This window comes from Xenopus laevis, chromosome 2L, assembly GCF_017654675.1.
Source record: "Xenopus laevis strain J_2021 chromosome 2L, Xenopus_laevis_v10.1, whole genome shotgun sequence".
In the NCBI taxonomy this organism is placed as follows: Eukaryota; Metazoa; Chordata; class Amphibia; order Anura; family Pipidae; genus Xenopus; species Xenopus laevis.
This window is the reverse complement of record NC_054373.1, coordinates 71,566,111-71,585,700: the sequence shown is the minus strand read 5'-3', so window position 1 is coordinate 71,585,700 and position 19,590 is coordinate 71,566,111. Positions and strand designations below refer to the sequence as shown.

General features: G+C 39.2%; 1 protein-coding gene across 13 annotated transcripts in view; it reads right to left on the bottom strand.

Moving 5' to 3' along the window:
• LOC733397 (ankyrin repeat and SAM domain-containing protein 1A) overlaps positions 1 to 19,590 on the bottom strand; it is a 317,888-nt gene that overhangs the window by 69,011 nt on the left and 229,287 nt on the right. For 11 of the 13 annotated variants that reach the window (XM_041582022.1, XM_041582015.1, XM_041582021.1 and 8 more), the window contains 3 exons: positions 17,749 to 17,883; positions 17,381 to 17,515; positions 16,061 to 16,177 (listed from right to left, as the gene is read on the bottom strand). In XM_041582022.1, coding sequence (XP_041437956.1) covers positions 16,061 to 16,177; positions 17,381 to 17,515; positions 17,749 to 17,883 — 387 coding nt within the window. The remainder of the gene's footprint in view (positions 1 to 16,060; positions 16,178 to 17,380; positions 17,516 to 17,748; positions 17,884 to 19,590) is intronic. The other 2 variants (XM_041582016.1, XM_041582019.1) reach the window with 2 other exon arrangements.

Genomic DNA, 19,590 nt, shown 5'->3' with positions numbered 1-19,590 from the left:
GACTGAAACTGCACTCACCAAAGTAACCAATGATCTTCTATTGGCAAAGTCTAAAGGTCATTATTCCATTCTAATCCTTCTAGATCTCTCTGCAGCCTTTGACACAGTTGACCACACACTCCTCCTTGACATTCTACACTCATCTGGCATTCGGCACACTGCTCTTTCATGGTTTACATCTTATCTGTCTGACCGTTCCTTTAAAGTTTCCTTCTCTACTTCTACTACTTTCCCACTCTCTGTTGGAGTTCCTCAAGGCTCTGTTCTTGGCTCCCTGCTGTTCTCGCTCTATACAACTTCACTAGGAAAACTCAGTCATTTGGACTTCAGTATCACCTTTATGCTGATGACACCCAACTCTACTCTACTTGTCTACTCCTGATCTTTCTAATTCTGTCCTTTCCCAAGTCACAGACTGTCTCTCTGCTGTCTCCTCCTGGATGTCACAGCGCCACCTGAAACTGAACCTTTCTAAAACAGAACTCATTATATTTCCTCCAAGATCTTCCCCTGTCCCTCAGATATCACTCTCAGTAAACAACACCACCTTTCAATCCACCACACAGGCACGCTGCCTAGGAGTCATCTTAGACTCTCATCTGTCTTTTTCACCACACATTCAAACACTTGCAAAATCTTGCCATATTCAACTGCGCAACATTGCTCGAATACGACCCTATCTCAGTTCAGAATCAACTAAAACACTGATTCAGTCTCTCATCATCTCCCGCCTTGATTACTGCAACTTACTCCTCACAGGTATTCCAACAAGTCACCTTTCACAACTCCAATCTGTTCTAAACGCGGCCGCTAGACTCATTCATCTAGCTCGCCGCTCAACATCAGCTGCTCCCATATGTATGTCCCTTCACTGGCTCCCAATCTCTTCTAGAATCAAATTCAAATTACTTACACTCACATTCAAGGCCCTTAATAATGAAACCCCTCCCTATATTTCATCTCTAATCTCCAAATACACTCCTTCACGAAACCTACGCTCTGCTTCTGATTTTCGCCTCACTTCTCCTCTGATCACTTCTGCCCATTCTCGTCTACAAGACTTCTCTCGGGCTTCTGCTTTTCTCTGGAACTCTCTGCCACAAGCTGTCAGACTTTCTCCTTCCTTCCAAACTTTCAAGCGCTCCTTAAAGACCCATCTGTTTAAAGAGGCCTATTCGATGTACCTTAATCATTGCTGTATCAAAAATGACAAAGTGTTTATACAATCCTAATGTCTCAATTGTACCCTAACCTTTTAGTTTGTAAACCCTATTGTACTCTGTAATCCTTGTCTGTTATCCACCATTTATTCCGTTTGCTATAACTGCAGTAAAGCACTGCGTATCTTGACAGCGCTATATAAATAAATGATGATGATGATGATTTTATTGCAGTTTTATGCTTGCATTGTTGTTCGTCATGTTTTATTTAGCGTAGCTTTGCAGTATGATAGTTGGGAGTAGAAATACATTTTTTGCAATTTTGTATTTGTCAGAATGTGTACTTTACAAAAATATATGTTTAGGGGGGGGGGTCTTTGTGCTGTTAGGACGGTTTTGTAGCACATAATACAGTCAGAGTGCTTTGTTCACAGAAGGCAAAAAGACAACTGAGAAAAATCATATGCACTATTTTTATTTAGGGTCTGCACATGCCAGCTGCTTTGGTATATATATGTATTTTGGGCATTACACTGTTCAGTAGACCTTGGCATTAATATTTAGGGTGTTTTACAATTGTACAAGAAATTGGGTGAGATAAATGTGGCAAATTGCAATATTCTTAGCTGATTTTAAAAAAAGTCATAAAAAATGCTGCCTTAACGTAGCATTGCAGTATGGTAATTTGGAGTAGAAAGACATAATTACCTATTTTGGATTCGTCAGAATGTGTACTTTATAGAAATATATGGTTTTGGGGGGTCTTTGTGCTGTTAGGACACATAATATGCAGTCAGGGAGAGAAAAAGAAAACAAAGAAAATTCATATGCATTATTTTTATTTGGGGTCCGCATATGTCAGCTGCTTTGGTATATCTATGCATATTGGTCATCAAACCATTCAGTAGACCCTTGGCATCAATATTTAGGATGTTTTACAATTGTATCGGTGAGATAAATGCGGGCAATTGCAATATTTTTAAGCGATTTTCAGAAATGTCATAAAAACTGCTGCCTTTAGCGTAGCTTTGCAGTGTGGTAGTTTGGAGTAGAAAAACATAATTACCTATTTGGGATTATATATGGTTTTGAGGGGTCACCATAATTTTTTGTACCTTTTATCCTAAATAAAACTGTCTGTGTTTATTAATTAGTGTAAATGTAAGCCATCAAATACTTATTTGATGGCTTACCTTTACACTAATTTATAAACACTGCTTATGCACAAGGTAGATTCTGGGGTCTTTACATGCCATGTACTTCGATAAACCTAGGTACATTGGGTATCAAACTGTTCAGTGGACCCCATGCTTTCAGATTTGGGGTGATTTATCTTGATACCTAATAGGATGTGGGAAATAAGATGCTGCAGGGTGATGTATTGAGGTGATTTTTGGAAATGTCACCAAAATCGACAAATTTAGGAAAGGTTTGCGGCTTGGTGCTTTGGAGTAGAAAGACATGCATACCCAATTTGGATTTGGGGGAATATGTCATTTACAAAATATATGGTTTTCTGGGGTGAACGTACTTTTTTCTACCTTTGCCCACCCCAAAATGATGAAAATGTGTTGATTTTGCAGTAGCTGAAATTACAGAACTGATAACTTGAATAGGGTATCTACATTTTGGGGCCCCTATATGCCACATGCTTATGTAAACCTATACATATTGGGCATCAAACTGTTCAGTGGACTCCTGGCATTCATATTTAGGGTGTTTTACATTGGTACCTAATGATGTGTGGTAGATATGATGCTGTAGATTGCTTTGAGGTCATTTTTCAAAATATTCACAAATTTCTATGAAAAACTATAACTTTAGGAAAGAATTGCAACTTGGTAGTTTGGAGTACCGATATATTTACCCATTTTGATTCGCCAGAATCGGTGTTTTCTAATAATGGGTAGTTTTCAAGGGTAAACCTACTGTTAGTGGAGTGTTTGACCTCAAAATCAGAGGTATGCCGTTTTGTGGATGTGTACTGCTTGGTGATTTTGATCTATACAAGTGAGAAATCTTCATAAAACAATATATATTTGGTATTGGAGCATTCAGGAGACATAGAAATTTCCAAATCAGCTTAATCCTCCTACATAAATTATGTTTCTGATATATGTGATTGTACTATGTGACACATGATTTTTTTTCATTTTATTAGACACTTAGAAGCCTATATTTTTTTACAGAAGTGGAATTACACCAACATTCTAGCATATTTTGAAAGCTGACCCCACAAGAAAGGCCCTTAAAGTGAAGGAGTACAAAATGTTCAAAAATGGTCTGGCAATAAAAGTGTACTGCTTAGAGATTTTGATCTATACAAGTGAGAAATCTCCATAAAACAATATGTGTTTTGTATTGGTGCATTTAAGAGACATAGGAATTTCCAAATTTAAGGTGTTCTCATACATAAAATAAATTATGTTTCTGATATATGTGATTGTACTATGTGAAACATGATTTTTTCACAGACACCAACATTCTACCATATTTTGAAAGCTGAGTTGTCCTCAGAAAAACAATATAATGTTTTGTTGGGTAAACTAAAAGACCCCCCAGGAAAGGCCCTTAAAGTGAAAGAGTTCAAAATGTTAAAAAACAGGAAAATTGTTTATACGTACCGTAATTTCTGTTTCCTGGTCACTTTCATGGCAGCATTGACCACATGGGTTAATCTCCCCTACTGGCCAGCGGACAGGACCTCCCCCTGATAGTTCAAAAGTTCTGCTTCCTCCTCTCCCCTTTGTCTTCGTATAAAAGCTGTCCACATATAGGGTGGGAAACTACCTGGTGAATGCTGCCATGAAACTGACCAGGAATCAGAAATTATGGTACGTATAATCAATTTCCTGTTTTCCCTAGTCACCATGGCCAGCATTCACCACATGGGAATTTCCAAAGCTCAAAACAAAGGGCGGGACACAATATGCTTTAACAGAACTTTTTTAATCAGTGGAATACACAACAGATTGCAAAACTTTTCTCCCAAACTTAGCTTCTTGGGAAGACAAAACATCTAATTTGTAATGCTTTACAAATGTATTCAATGTCGACCATCTTGCCGATTTGCAGATGCTCTCTGGCGACTCCCTGGCTTGTGCCGCCCAGGAACTTGCCAATGCCTTGGTAGAATGGGCGTTCAACCCTTTGGGAATCTTCCTACCTGCCACATTGTAAGACTTCGCAATAGCTGCCACAATCCATGAACTAATTGTTCTCTTTGTTGAAGCTTGACCTTTTCTGTACCCATTAGGCACTATGAACATTCGGTCTGACTTCCTCCAAGCTTCTGTTCTTTCCAAGTAAATCTTGATGGCTCTCACTAAATCCAGAGTATGCCACATTTCTTCTTGTGCAGATCTGGGATTTGGGAAAAAGAGGGCAGAATCACCTCTAAATCCATATGGAAGAAAAGGAAACCAAGGTCTTCTGGGCCAGAAGGGAATAATCACAATGGCTTCCGCTCTGTCTTTCTTTATTTTCTTTAATACTCTCCATATTAAGGGAAATGGAGGAAAAACATAAATTAAGTTCTCTGACCAATTTTGTCTCAAACCATCTATTGCACATGCCTCTTTGCAGGGGAAACTTGAGAAAAACTGGAGACATTTTCTGTTCTGAAGAGATGCCATCGCATCTATCTCTGGTAGACCCCATTTTTCCACAATCTCTCCAAAAATGTCTTTGTGTAGACTCCATTCTCCCAGGTCTACCATTTCCCGGCTGAGAAAGTCTGCTTTTCCATTTTCTCTCCCTGGAAGATGAATAGCAGTTAACCCCTCCAACCAATTTTCTGCCCACTGAAACAGTGGCTTTACCTCTTCCATCAGAGATACACTTCTGGTGCCTCCTTGCTTTACCAAATAGGCAACTGCTGTGTTATTGTCGGTCATGACTTTTACCTGTTTGTCTTTTAACAGGTGAGAAAAAGAAAAATGGGACTGTTTTATGGTTCTTAACTCCAGAATATTTGAAGACACATTTTTTCCTCTCCAAGTGCCTTGTACAAATATTTTGCCTACAGTATGTGGGCTCCCCAACCCACACTCGATGCATCGATGGTCACTACCACCCATTCTGGTTCTTCCAAAGGCACCCCTCTTGCCAGATGATCTCGACTGCACCACCAATCTAGAGTTCTTTTTACCTCTTGTGGTATTTTTACCTTTTCTTGTAAATGTAAGTGAGGCTGTTTGACCTTTCTTAGAAGGAAACTTTGTAAGGGCCTTAGATGCCATCTTGCCCACCTCACTATTTGAATAGTTGCCGACATGGATCCCAGTACCCTTAGGCATTGTTGTACGGATACTGTCCTCATAATCAGCCTGATTATTTTTTCTTGCCTTTCTACAGGCAGACTGATCAGATTCTGATCTGTTTGAAAGAGGGCCCCCAAATACTGCAGGGCTTGGGTAGGAACCAGATTGCTCTTTTCTTGGTTTACTATCCACCCATGGGCTAGCAAAAAATCTTTTACTCGAGCAGTATGAACTTTGGCTTCTGATCTTGAATTTGTTACCACCAAGATATCGTCCCTCTTTCCTTAACTCTGCTATGAGTGTTACCAACACCTTTGTAAACACTCTTGGGGACTGAGAAAGACCGAATGGTAGGCATCTGAACTGCACATGATGATTGTCCACCGAAAACCTCAGGTATTTTCTGTGTATTTGAGAAATTGGAATATGGAAATAAGCATCTTTTAAATCTATGCTTGTTAACCAATCTCCCACGGAGACTGCTTGCATGATGGATGTTAGAGATTCCATTTTGAATTTCCTTGTTTGCAGAATTTGTTCAGATTCCTCATGTCTAACACCGGTCTCTGTGCGCCCGATGCTTTCTTTACTAGAAAAAGTCGAATAAAAACCTTTGTATTTTTCCTGAGGATTTACGGTTTCTATTGCTCTTGACTCGAACAATTGATTTAGATATTCTTGGACAACCTTCATCTTTGACTCTTCTCCTTTGAAAATGGATTCTATGAAAAAATCTTTTCTGGGTACTAACTTGAATTCTAGAGCAAACCCTGACTCTACAATATTCTGTACCCATGCGTCTTAAATAGTTATGGCCCAGACATGAGCAAATTCGTTTAATCTGCCTCCCACCATGTTCTGGGCCTTGCCACCTTCATTGTTGACTGGAGGTGGATGGGGCGGAAGAAAAAACTCCAGGTCTCTTCGTTGCTCCGATAATAGAAGGCTCCGATGGCGGAGCTCTCCCCACTCCTTCCTCTCTCCCTCGTCCACCGCAGCTATCGCAGGATCTCGGTAACTCTCAGCCGAGTACTTGAATGCATCCAACAAAATATCCGCTGGCAGTGCAGGTAGACATGTCCACGGGAGGCGGTAGGAATAATATCAATAAACGGCTTTATTTAAACATACATAGTGGTACATCAAGAGTGGGAGTGCGAAGAACTAACGCGCTTCGTGCCCCAAACACTGGGCACTTCCTCAGAGTGCAGTAAAAGTGACGTCAAAATTCAAATAAACAGCTTTGAACACACGTGTTGCATATTAATCAATTGATTGGTATATATAGTGCTATGCAAATTCATTTATCTTTAAAATATGTGCAATAGAAGGAAAAGCATAAAGTCACACTATATATATAAATATATATATATATATATATGTACATATTGTCAAGTTGTCCCGAAAATGTACTTTTTCAACACGTTAGTATAATACTTCTGCTAAGATGTAGCTAGGTTCATGGGGTATAATGATTAACCAATTAGTTATTGGAACTAATCAGTAAAATCATTGCTAGTTATTTTTGATGTAATTTTATAAACTTATTATAAATTTATTCACAAGCACATGTGTATTTCTCTCTCCAGACTATATAGTTTGTTTATTATTTATTTATGTTGTTTATTGTGGTAATAAGTCTCTTTAATCTATATAATATTTGATGTCACACTCCTTATTTAAACCTTGTGGTATAACTGTTTCCAGTGTAGACATCCATTTGATTTCCCTTTTAGACAACACTTTATAAAAGTCTCCTTTCCTCTTCCCCATTCTCACATTCTCTATAACCTGGAAAGAGACAAAATTTTCATTAGCTCCATGTTCATCCAATATATGTGCTGCAATGGCTGATGAAATGTCCTTCCTATTTACGCAGGCTAGGTGTTCAAGAACTCTCCTTTTTGTCTTGCCCACAAATTGCTTTCCACATCGACATGTGGCAAGATATATAACATTCGTAGTTCGACAGTTAGCGTATGTTTCATTCTTATGTATCTTGCCATTACTTGTACTGCATATTTCCTTAGATACTTTTATGAATTGCTCCTTCGTTGCTCCTCTGGAACCTGGACGACCTGACCTCCAGGAAGACTGCCTGGAGAACTCCCTTCCAGGCTTGTACTGTCTTGAAGCTCTAAATGATCTTTCTTTAGCCTTGCTGTAGCCCGGATCATAGCGAACCTTTTTAGGCTGATTTTCCTGAGGCAAAAACACACTCTTGACCCCTGATACTTTCTTTATGATCGCATCCAGCTTCTCCCCAAATAGCATCTCTCCTTCGAATGGTAACTGGCATAAGTTAGCCTTTGATGCTGTATCTGCTGCCCAAGATTTTAGCCATAGCGCTCTCCTAGCTGCCACTGACAAGGCCATAGATCGAGCGGAAAAGTGAACTAGATCAACTGAAGCTTCTGAAACAAACTCTGTTGCCATCTTGCAATCTGGAAGCATCTCCAATAACTTTGGTTTCTTTACATTAGATGATATTGCTTCACCCAATTCGGACAGCCATACTTTTAATGGTCTGGACACTGACGTCAATGCCACTGCCGGCTTACAGGCTGCTCCTGCTGCTCCAAAAGCTTTTCTCAAGTTGAATTCCATTTTCTTTTCCATTGGTTCTCTAAAAACCGCTGCATCATCTACTCGAAGAGTAGTCTTTCTAGTCAACCTCACTATAGCTGCATCCACCTTCGGAGGGGAATCCCAGGATTTTGAATCTTGCTCATCAAAAGGATATTTTTTGTTAAATTTTCCTGCCGTCTGTGCTCTTTTTTCTGTCTTTTTCCATTCCGTTACAATAATCTCCTTTATTGATGAATGTACTGGAAAAAATACAGCTTTTATCTTTGAAGAAGGAAACAGCTTGTCTACTGATGACATCTTCGCAGATTCTGTGGGGAAAGTTAAAGTTTGTCTAACCGCTTTTATTAGTGGATCAATTATGGATAGATCGAATGTGGATTCCTCCTCTGAATCAATTTCTCCTTCCTCTGATCCAGCTTGAGACAGGATATCTGAGTCAGCCGACAAATCTCCTTCCTATATATTTGACATGGACTTCCCCTGTCTTGCATGATGTCTAGGCCTCTTTTTAGAGCTTGACACCTCCTGGAATCCTTGTATGACTGCTTGTTTGATAACAGAAGCTAAGGACTCTGCAAACAATTGGTTCTCCTGTGACACAGATGTTCCAGGTTCCTGCTGTTTTTCCCCAGAAACTGTAGACTTCTCTGGAGACTTGTCCTTTCTAGCATCCGTGGCAGGCAGGCTGCATACAAAATACATCAATATAGAACACGAACAGCACCTTCTTGATATAATAAAAAGGCCTTTATTCAAACATGGCACAGACCAATCTTAGCTAAGATTGGTCTGTGCCATGTTTGAATAAAGGCCTTTTTATTATATCAAGAAGGTGCTGTTCGTGTTCTATATTGAAGTATCTATGGTGTGTGGTGGCCACCTCTGAACGTGCACCTGAAATAAGTGGAGGAGTTGTGTGCTGACACAGAATTACTTATTGCATACAAAATACAACAAACCCATGCCACCGTCTCTCTCTCATACTTCACCTTTTTCCCTTAGGGTGTGAAGCTTTTCCCGTACCAGGTTCCATAGGTAACTAATTAAGAGAGTAGACAAGATTTAATCAGCTTTATCATAGTATAACTAGATTTTAGCTGAAACATACCCCCCCACACATATCTGTAGCTGGAGCTCTCACTGTTCAGTGTTTTTGCTTTGGAATGGCACACACAGGAAGTGAACGATTTCTTACATAGAGGCAGCAGCCCTCTGTATAGATAAACATATTTTGCTTACCCAGCTGCATAAATCACTCTTCTCAGCAAAAAACCCCCCTAACCCGCAAGCGAGAGGAGAGTTCCGCATATGTAAGTGACCCAACGCTAACCCCTAACTGGGGAGCTTCTTTTTAGGCCCTTACTGTGTTTTCCTTCATCCTAGGTTAGGAATAAATTCTTTATTTTCTCTTCTCCTCTCCCTGGCCGGACAGGACAAAAAAGACAAAGGGAGAGGAGGAAGCAGAACTTTTGAACTATCAGGGGGAGGTCCTGTCCGCTGGCCAGCAGGGGAGATTAACCCATGTGGTGAATGCTGGCCATGGTGACTAGGGAAAAATGGTCTGGCAATAAACGTACCAAATCAGCAAAATCAGCTGGCAGCGAAAGGGTTAAAATGATGCCAAATGCATGGCAGAATGGCCAGAACTAACCATTAGCTGCCATATGAAAAGCACCTTTTTGAGCTGGCTAGCAATCCTTTGAGCGAGGATAATGGTCAATATGTTTACATCCTCATTTAGCTAGCCACACCCACAAAATGAAAACACTGACCCTTATGCCTACAAGGAGAGCCCATTGCAAAGTTAGTGCAAAAAGGTTATGTCAAAAGGTCTACGAAAAATTATAAGGAACGCAGGGAAGACGTGGCTGTTCATAAAAAAAAAAAATTATTTAAGCAGCATCACAAAGCCACTAGAAAGGGGAGCCCTTTTTGCTTTTAGCCACAGCACCTGCATTGAGATTGATATTGAAGAATGTTTTTCTAGCTAGGTAAAAGCAAATTCAGTAAGTCAAAAGACAAATGCCAACTGCTATCGTGACTGAAAGCAGAAGGGGTGTAATAAAGACAGTTGAGAAGAAAGGAGACATTATCCTGGCAGGGACTCCGCCCGCCGGTAGAGCAACAAGATGCGCTCTGGCTGCGATGAAATAATCATCAAGGAATGAGGTAGTAGTGTGGCTCAACCGATTCCAAGTATAATGCGGGTACGAACCATTGAATTAAAACATATACTGCTTTATTGAAGACACTTAAAAATAGCAAAATAGCGGGCAGGGGAACAGCTCGATGCGTTTTGTGACCTAAGTGTGACTTCATCAGAAGCATGGGAGCCCTCTGTTGGTTGCATGTTAAAATAATACACTCAATTAAGAACATCAAAGACATATGATTAAAATTCACGAAAGTATACATCTAAACTGCATGATACAGATCCATTGAAACAAGATATAATGTGAATTAAATTAACTAAGAGTGCAATAAATTGTATAATATAATATACATACCTAACAGAAATTGAATTAATTAATTATATCAAAAAATCAAATAATCAAATAAGTTAGAAAATTCATTGAATAATGAAAAATTGATTAATGAAAAATTAATTAAATAATAAACTTAATCAATTCAGAGGAATTATTATATAGCAATGGGAGATAGAAAAACAGCAAAAATAGAAAATTATATACAGAATTAAACACAGATAAAACTATGTAATCCATAATGTCTTAAATTTAACTATACATCAATAATGTCAAATATATCTTAAATGAATGAATGGAAATATCCAAAGACAAATAAATAATGTAAGGATGTAAATACTGAGTATCAGACAAGAGGATATCAGATGTGGATATTACATAGAAAAACACAAAAGAATATAGTGTACACCAGACAAAGATATTACTGAGATGGTTGAAACCTTACACTTGTGAAGGCAAAGCGAGTGTGGGAGCTGCTTAGCGAGTGTTGCATGTGATCGAAGTGTTGCATGTGAATTAAGTGTTAAGCAGCGTTAAAAACCTTAAGGCGTTTAAAACTGAAAAGGTGTTGGTGAGGAATTACATTTGGGAGACTGTAAGTACCCAGTGTAAATATGAGTGGGTTTGCTGGTATTACTCAGTGTGTGTCTTGTCACATGTATGTGGTGTTGGAGCAGCAGTTCCATGCAGTATTTACATGTGAGAGATGTCGGTGGGTTTTCATCTTGGAATCTGAGCTGCAGACTCTAAGGGGTGAACTTGCAGCACTGAGAGCATCGGCAAACGAGGGGAATGACAGGAGGCTCGCAGAGCAACCACTGGCAGGGGCTAGTGGAGTGGGGGGAGGAGAAGGGGCAGTGGAGGCTAATGAGGGAGGAAGGTTTGTGACAGTCAAGAGGGGAAGTAGGGGACAGAAGAATAGGGGGGCTGGTCCACAGTTTGTCCAAAACAGCAAATTCACCGTTTTGGCTGAAGATGCTGGGGAGGAAAACTCCGAACTGGCGTGTATGGAGCAGGCTGACTCTCGGAGCACCCCGGGAGGCAGTGTCTCTAATACGGGTGGTGGGGGGAGTGCAAGGAAGGAAAGGCAGGTTCTAGTTATAGGGGATTCAATTATTAGAAAGGTGGATAGGGTAATCTGTCGCAAGGCCCCTACATGCCGAACAGTCTGCTGCTTGCCTGGTGCTAGGGTTCGGCATGTGGTGGAACGAGTGGACAGATTATTGGGAGGGGCTGGGGAAGACCCAGCGGTCTTGGTACACATAGGTACCAATGACAAAGTTAGAGGAGGTGGTGAAGTCCTCAAAAATGATTTTAAAAAACTAGGTTCAAAGCTGAGGGCGAGGACTTCCAAGGTAATTTTCTCAGAGATATTACCTGAGCCACGAGCAACGCTAAGGAGACAGCGGGAGCGTAGGGAGATTAATGCGTGGCTGAAAGATTGGTGTAGGGAGGAGGGTTTTGGGTTTTTGGAGAACTGGGCTGATTTTTCAGTCGGCTACAGGCTCTTTGCTAGGGATGGGCTGCACCTCAATGATGATGGGGCAGCTGTTTTGGGAGAGAAGATGGCTAGAGGGTTGGAGGAGATTTTAAACTAGGTGTGGGGGGGGAGGGTTCAGTAAAAGATTCAATGGAAGACAGGTTAGATGAGATAGTGGGCAAAGAAAGGGAAAATGGGGGAGGAGATTTGGCTGGGGATACTGTTAAGGATAGGGAGGACCACATGTCATATGTTCAATATGGTGCCAGTATTAAATGTATGTTTACAAATGCAAGAAGTCTGACTGGTAAAATGGGAGAGCTGGAGCTGCTGGTGATGGAAGGAAAATATGATGTGATTGGTGTGGCCGAATCATGGCTGAATGATTCGCATGACTGGGCAGTAAATATCAGTGGCTATACTTTGTTTCGGAGGGACAGAGGCAATAGAAAAGGAGGAGGGGTATGTCTGTATGTTAGGCAGGATTTAAAAGCTCATATAAAGGAGGAGGTTATGTTAGAAAATGAGGGGCCAGAAGTCGTATGGGTGGAGTTCTTCACCAATTGTAAAGAATCCAGCAAATTAATTGTAGGCGTATGCTATAGACCCCCTAATGTAAGTGAGGAGGAAGAGACAAAGCTCCTGATGCAAATAGAAAAGGCTGCTAGTTTAGGTAAAGTAATGATAATGGGGGATTTTAATTACCCAGATATTGACTGGAGCAACGGTACTGCTAGATCAGTTAATGGGAACAAGTTTATAAACTTATTGCAAGATAATTTTTTAGCACAGGTTGTTGAGGAGCCTACCAGAAAAAATGCTATTCTTGATTTAGTGATCTCAAATGACCCAGAACTTATAGCAAATGTGCAAGTCATTGAACCCCTGGGTAATAGTGACACTTGTAAGGCCCCATCTAGAATATGCCGTACAGTTTTGGTCTCCATCACTCAAACAGGACATTATTGTATTAGAGAGGGTACAGAGAAGGGCAACTAAGCTGGTAAAAGGTATTGAAAATCTTAGCTATGAGGAAAGGCTGGCCAAATTGGAGATGTTCACGCTGGAGAAGAGGCGCTTAAGGGGTGATATGATGACTATGTATAAATATATAAGGGGATCATATAATAATCTCTCTAATGCTTTATTTACCAGTAGGTCTTTCCAGCTGACACGAGGTCACCCATTCCGATTAGAAGAAAAGAGGTTCCGCCTAAATATTCGGAAGGGGTTTTTTACAGTGAGAGCTGTGAAGATGTGGAATTCTCTCCCTGAATCAGTTGTACAGGCTGATACATTAGGTAGCTTTAAGAAGGGGTTGGATGGCTTTTTAGCAAGTAAGGGAATACAGGGTTATGGGAAATAGCTCATAGTCCAAGTTGATCCAGGGACGAGTCAGGAAGGAATTTTTCCCCCTCTAAGGCAAATTGGAGAGGCTTCAGATGGTTTTTTTTTGCCTTCCTCTGGATCAACTGGCAGATAGGTAGTTAATAAAAAAAAGAAAAAAAAAAAGGTTGAACTCGATGGACATGTGTCTTTTTTCAACCTGACTTACTATGTTACTATGTTACTATGTTACAAAATTTGTAACAAAAATTATATATATTGTATTTCAATGTAATTGCCAAACAAGATTACTGAAATGGTGATAAAAAGTTGCAACATTGTGACACAATGTATCCTAAGAAGTTTAACTATCAATGTAGCAACTTAGTTCCCACTCTCTGTTCAGCCCATATGGTTTGATCGTATTGAGCTTGTGACTACAAAAAGCTTCTTTCCTAAGAAGGGGTATCTCCGTGTCACCTTTCCTTATACCTGTTATTACTCTATCAATAATCTGAGTGGTGATACACAGTCGATTATTATGGCATTCAATCAAATGTTTGGCCGCCGCTGAGCTCAAATCAAAACGTGTGACACAGCTCAAATGCTTTGAAAAATGCTTTCTAAAGGGTCGAGTCGTCTTACCGACATACTGTAAACCACACTCACAAGTGATCAAGTAGATGATATTACTGGTACCCCAATTGGCATAAAAATTTATGTTATAAGTTCTTTGATTGGATCTTCCCTTAAAGTGCTTGGATGGTCGCATATAATGACAGGTACCACAACGGGTCACCCCACATCTATAAGACCCCTTGGTCGTTAACCAATTTGTAGGTTTACAAGTGTCAGACTCTGTAAACAAACTGGGAGATAACATGGATCCAAGACTAGGGCCTCTCTTAAAGTTGAAATTAGGTTGTGGGGGTAATCTACCTCTCAATTTTGGATCTTGACCCAAAATGTTCCAGGATTTCGTTACTACCTTACGCAAATAAGCACTGTTATGAGAGTATGAGGTAATAATTCTGGGGCACTCATTACTCTTGTTGCTGTAAGTTTTCTTTGTATTTATGTTCGGACCACGTATTGGACGATTTTTATTTTTAGAGGTCAGAAGATCCTGACGACTTGTGCCCATCATAGGCGTTTTTTACATCCCAAAAATTATAACCACGTTGGATAAACCTGTCCCAAAGCTGCATCGCTTGATGATTAAAAGCATCCCATGTGGTACAGATCCTGCACAACCGCAGGAACTGGCCCACCGGGACCCCATGCATAACATTAGTAGGGTGGCAGCTATTGGCATGCAAAAGAGTATTACGGGTAATGGGTTTACAATGTAAATCTGTAAGTATTTGGTTACCCTCAATAATAAATTTAATGTCCGAAAGGACATGGTGGCTGTACTACATGAAGGATATACCCCACTTAGTATTATTGCAATATTCAACAAAGGCATTAACAGAAGTTACGTCCCCATTCCAGATGAGGATCAAATCATCGATATATCTGAAAAAAGAAGTTATATGTGCATGAAATGGATTATGGTCTCCATAAACAAAAAGGCGCTCCCATAGTCCCATGTACAAATTGGCGTAGGAGGGTGCAAACCGTGCACTCATGGCCGCCCCTCGTTTCTGGAGATAGAAAGAGCCATTAAACATAAAGTAATTGGCTAAGAAGATATTGTAGCAACTGTAACAAAAACTCATTCTGTACATCTGAATATAAAATTGGTGTGTTCTAACTAAAAGTTATGTTCAATTGACGAATACAAAGATGCCACATCCATAGTGACCCATAAGTAGGAAGAGTGCCAAGTTATTTGTTGAATTTTGTTAATATAATCCATGCTGTCTCAAAGAAAACTTGGTAAAACAAAAACCATGGGAAGAAGAAGATTATCAACATACTCGGACAAGTGCTCATTTAATGAGCCAATGCCCGAGACAATAGGTCTACCCCGTACATTTACGATTGACTTATGAACCTTAGGTAACCATTGAAAAATTGGAATGCGGGGAGAAGAACAATTCAAATAATCAAATTCTTTGTCTGTCAAAACCGACTCTCTTCTTGCCCTATTTATCAGTTTCTCTAAGATAATCTTAAAATCACCTGTGGGGTCACGGCTCAATTATTCGTATGTGTCACTATCACCCAGCTGTCTGAGAGCTTCAGTTTTATAATAGTCTGTATCTAAAACGACCACCGACCCGCCTTTATCACCATTCTTTATTATAATATGTTTGTTAGATTTAAGGCTAGAGATGGCCCGGATTTCACGTGCATTCAAGTTTTTAGACACAAACTTACCCTTAGTTTTGGAAAGATCATGATTCACAAGTTTTTGGAAAGTGTCTATATACAAACCCCTACTGTGTATTGTGTTATAAAGCCAGGGAAGACCAACCAAGAAAGAAAAAAATTTACATTAACTTTCAAGATTTTCATTGACAAATTCAAAATTAAAGAAACAAAGCTATGTTGCCCTTCAACAACATGTCAATTGCTTTTAAATGACCAGTAGGACAAACACGTGAATCTGTAGAGGAGGGAGGGAATAAAACTCTCTCTCATTTTGGAGAAGTTGTTTTCAAAAATTCATTTTGTGCACACCTTAAAAACTGTGTGCACAGTATGGTGGTGAGATAGCATACATATTAAATTTTGACCTGTGAACAGAAAAAAATCAAGAAGTGTAGAGAAACAGAACATAACCATCTTCCTTTGTTCCTATTATATACTTACACTGGCCTCATAACTACAAAATTCAAATATTAACTTCTCTGGCTGGTGCTGCCAGTTTTGCAGAGAGGCATATGAAGTGGTAGCATTGGGTGGGCGTAGAGATAGTCTTGGCTCTTCCTGCATTGGAGTAGGAATTAAATGTTAGATCATACAACCATAATAACAGATCAACTTCTAACACTATTGAGATTATAACAATTCATTACAAGGGCTTGTCACCCAACCATAAAAAGCTGCATAAATTAAACATGAAACCCAAATTTTTTTTTTTATTAAAACATCCATACCTGCTTTAAACTCATGTAAAGATCTCAGCTAAAGATCTCAGCTATCTATACTATCTTGTCTTCCCTGCATACAGTAGATTTTGGAATGATACAAAGCTTGCATTTACAACAATAAATATTGAAAACCAATTGAAAAGTTGCTTGGAATTGGCCATTCTATAACATATTAAAACATTAAAGGTGAACCACCCCTTTAACCTAAAAAAAATCTGTCTATATACTCTACTTCATTCTTTTGTGAACTACAAAAGAGTATCAGAGTATATAGACAGATTTTTTTTAGGTTAAAGGGGTGGTTCACCTTTAATGTTTAAAATCTTGTTTACTTCATTCTTTTGTGAACTACAAAAGAGTATCAAACAAGATTTTAAAAATCTATATAGTGTAAGTAAAGGTTATTTTGCTCAAGTAACATGATAGCATAATAAATGTTTTATTAGGGTGACAGGTCCACATTAAATATTTGTGTTCCTAGAACACAAATGTGCGCCATTCTGATGATCTTTGGTTTAAAGTCCAAAACTTAAAAATGTCCTCCTTTCCAATATATAATATCTGTGTACTATTTTCCTGCCTAAAGTATAGTGAAAAATTCCAGCTTTCAACTGAACATATTGCATTAAAGTGTTACAGACACTAACAATTTACTTTTCAAATTAATAATCTACATCAAACGTTACCTATAGGTCATGTTGAGCATTTTTCACTGGTAGTTTTGCTTTTGTAAGTAATTGTCACTTGAAGTTCCTAAACCTGACAGTTTTGCCAACCTGACTATGCCTTCTTAACCTGTCAGTTAGAGTTTCTAATGCTAACAGACTATTGCTGCACAAATATGGCAGCCCCCTCATAGAGGAACAGGATAGTAAGAAAGGTAATGTAAAAGCATCAGGCAAATACTTTTATGGCAAAATTATAAAAAGCATTCAAAGACAATGTTAGATATATAATGAAAAAGGTTATTTCCTGATGTCAGTATCTCTTTAAATGTGCCTTATTTGTGTTGGGATAAATGGTTGTTAAAACTGCAAACCTCTACAGCTGGCACCAAAATAGCTTGGTGTTCTGCTGTATTCTCTGCACCTGCTGTCCAACTTCTTTCACTTTCAAAACCAGTAACCTGGTCACCCAAAAGAAGAGAAGAACCACATGACAGTATGTCCTGACACTGGAGAGAAAGAAGAACATTAGATCAAGTCATTTAACAATCATTATGCTATTACTAAGTCTAAGAAACAAGACTTTATTTCATGTCACGTGCCTTTAGGTGGGTGGTTAATTTGTAAACAAGTAAGGCAAGAAATCATATAAGCCACAATATTGTTGGCATAATGGGCATATCTCAGTCATATGATTTTCAGTAAATGGATAAGTGCCAGAATCAAAGTTAAAATTGCAAACCTCTACAGCTGGCACCAAAACAGCTTGGTGTTCTGCTGTATTCTCTGCAACTGCTGTCCAATTTCTTTCACTTTCCAACCAAGTAACCTGGTCCCCCAAAACAAGAGAAGAACCACATGACAGTATGTCTTGACACTGGAGAGAAAGAAGAACATGAGATCAAGTAATTTAACAATCATTATGCTATTGCTAAGTCTGAGAAACAAGACTTTATTTCATGCCATGTGCCTTTAGATGGGTGGATGTATTTGTAAACAAGTAAGGCAAGAAATCATTTAAGCCACAATATTGTTGGCACAAGGGGCATATCTCAGTCATATGATTTTCAGTCAATGGATAAGTGCCAGAATCTGTCACTGTCTCTTCCTATTCATCTGTATGGCAAAAGTGTGACATCCCTGAAACTGTTGTTTTTTTTTTTCCAAAAATACAGTTCCATAATTTCCTATTCAATGAATAGGAGATGGAAGTGGAGGCACTGGGTGATTCTGCACTGTATGAAAAACTCCAACAGAGAATACACCCCAAAATTGTATATGCCTAATATCTGGATCTTAGGTGGATGGCACATGGGGGTGTATTCTCTGCTGTTACATTATGAGAGAGTACTTACAGTCACTTAATTAACAATGAATAACAATGGCAAAAAAGTAAAATGTAGGCTCTTTTATGTATTTCACATTTATCAAACTCTGGAGTTTGATATTTTTTACATGATTTTATGCTTTTCTTCTGTATGAGAAAAGCTGCCATACTACTTGTCTAGGCAAAAGTATTATGACTTAAACGATCTACCAAGAACTGGGCTAAATTTGTTCTGAGCTTCTGTACATGTCCATGTCCAGTACTTTCTAAACTAGGGTCTGTTGGGCTTAATGAAGTAGTTTGCCCATGTATAGGAAACTGGCTACAGGATCGGGTACAGATGGTGGTTGTTAATGGTACATTCTCTACTTGGAGCAAGGTTCTTAATGGGGTCCCTCAGGGCTCAGTATTGGGTCCACTTTTATTTAACTTGTTCATCAATGACTTAGGGGAGGGTATTGAAAATAATGTATCAGTATTTTGGATTCAGCCGAACCCCCGAATTCTTCGTGAGAGATTCGGCCGAATACCGAACCAAATCCGAATTTGCATATGCAAAATGGGGGTGGGAAGGGGAAAACATTTTTTACTTCCTAGTTTTGTGACAAAAAGTCATGTGATTTACCTACCTGCCCCTAACTGGCATATGCAAATTAGGATTTGGATAAGGTTCGGCTGGGCAGAAGGATTCGGCCGAATTCGGTGCATCCCTAATTAATTCCATCCAAGATGTGGCATCCTTGCAACAGGATCTTGACAAACTGGCAATCTAGGCAGCTAAGTGGCAAATGAGATTCAATGTTGATTATAACAATTTCCTGTTCAATGAATAGGAGATGGAAGGGAGGCCCTGGGTGATTCGGCACTCTATGAAAAACTCCAACAGAGAATACACCCCAAAATTGTATTGGCCTAATATCTGGATCTTAGGTGGATGGCACATGGGGGTATATTCTCTGCTGAGAGAGTACTTACAGTGACTAACAATGAATAACAATGGCAAAAAGTAAAATGTAGGCTATTTTTTATGTATTTCACATTTATCAAACTATGGAGTTTGCTATTTTTTTACATGCTTATATGTTTTTTTCTGTATGACAAAAGCTGCCATACTACTTGTCTAGGCAAAAGTATTATGACTTAAACGAGATCTAAAGTTCAACAAAGAACTGGGCTAAATTTGTTTTGAGCTTCTGTACATGTCCAGTACTTTCTAAACTAAGGTCTGTTGGGCTTAATGAAGTCGTTTGCACATGG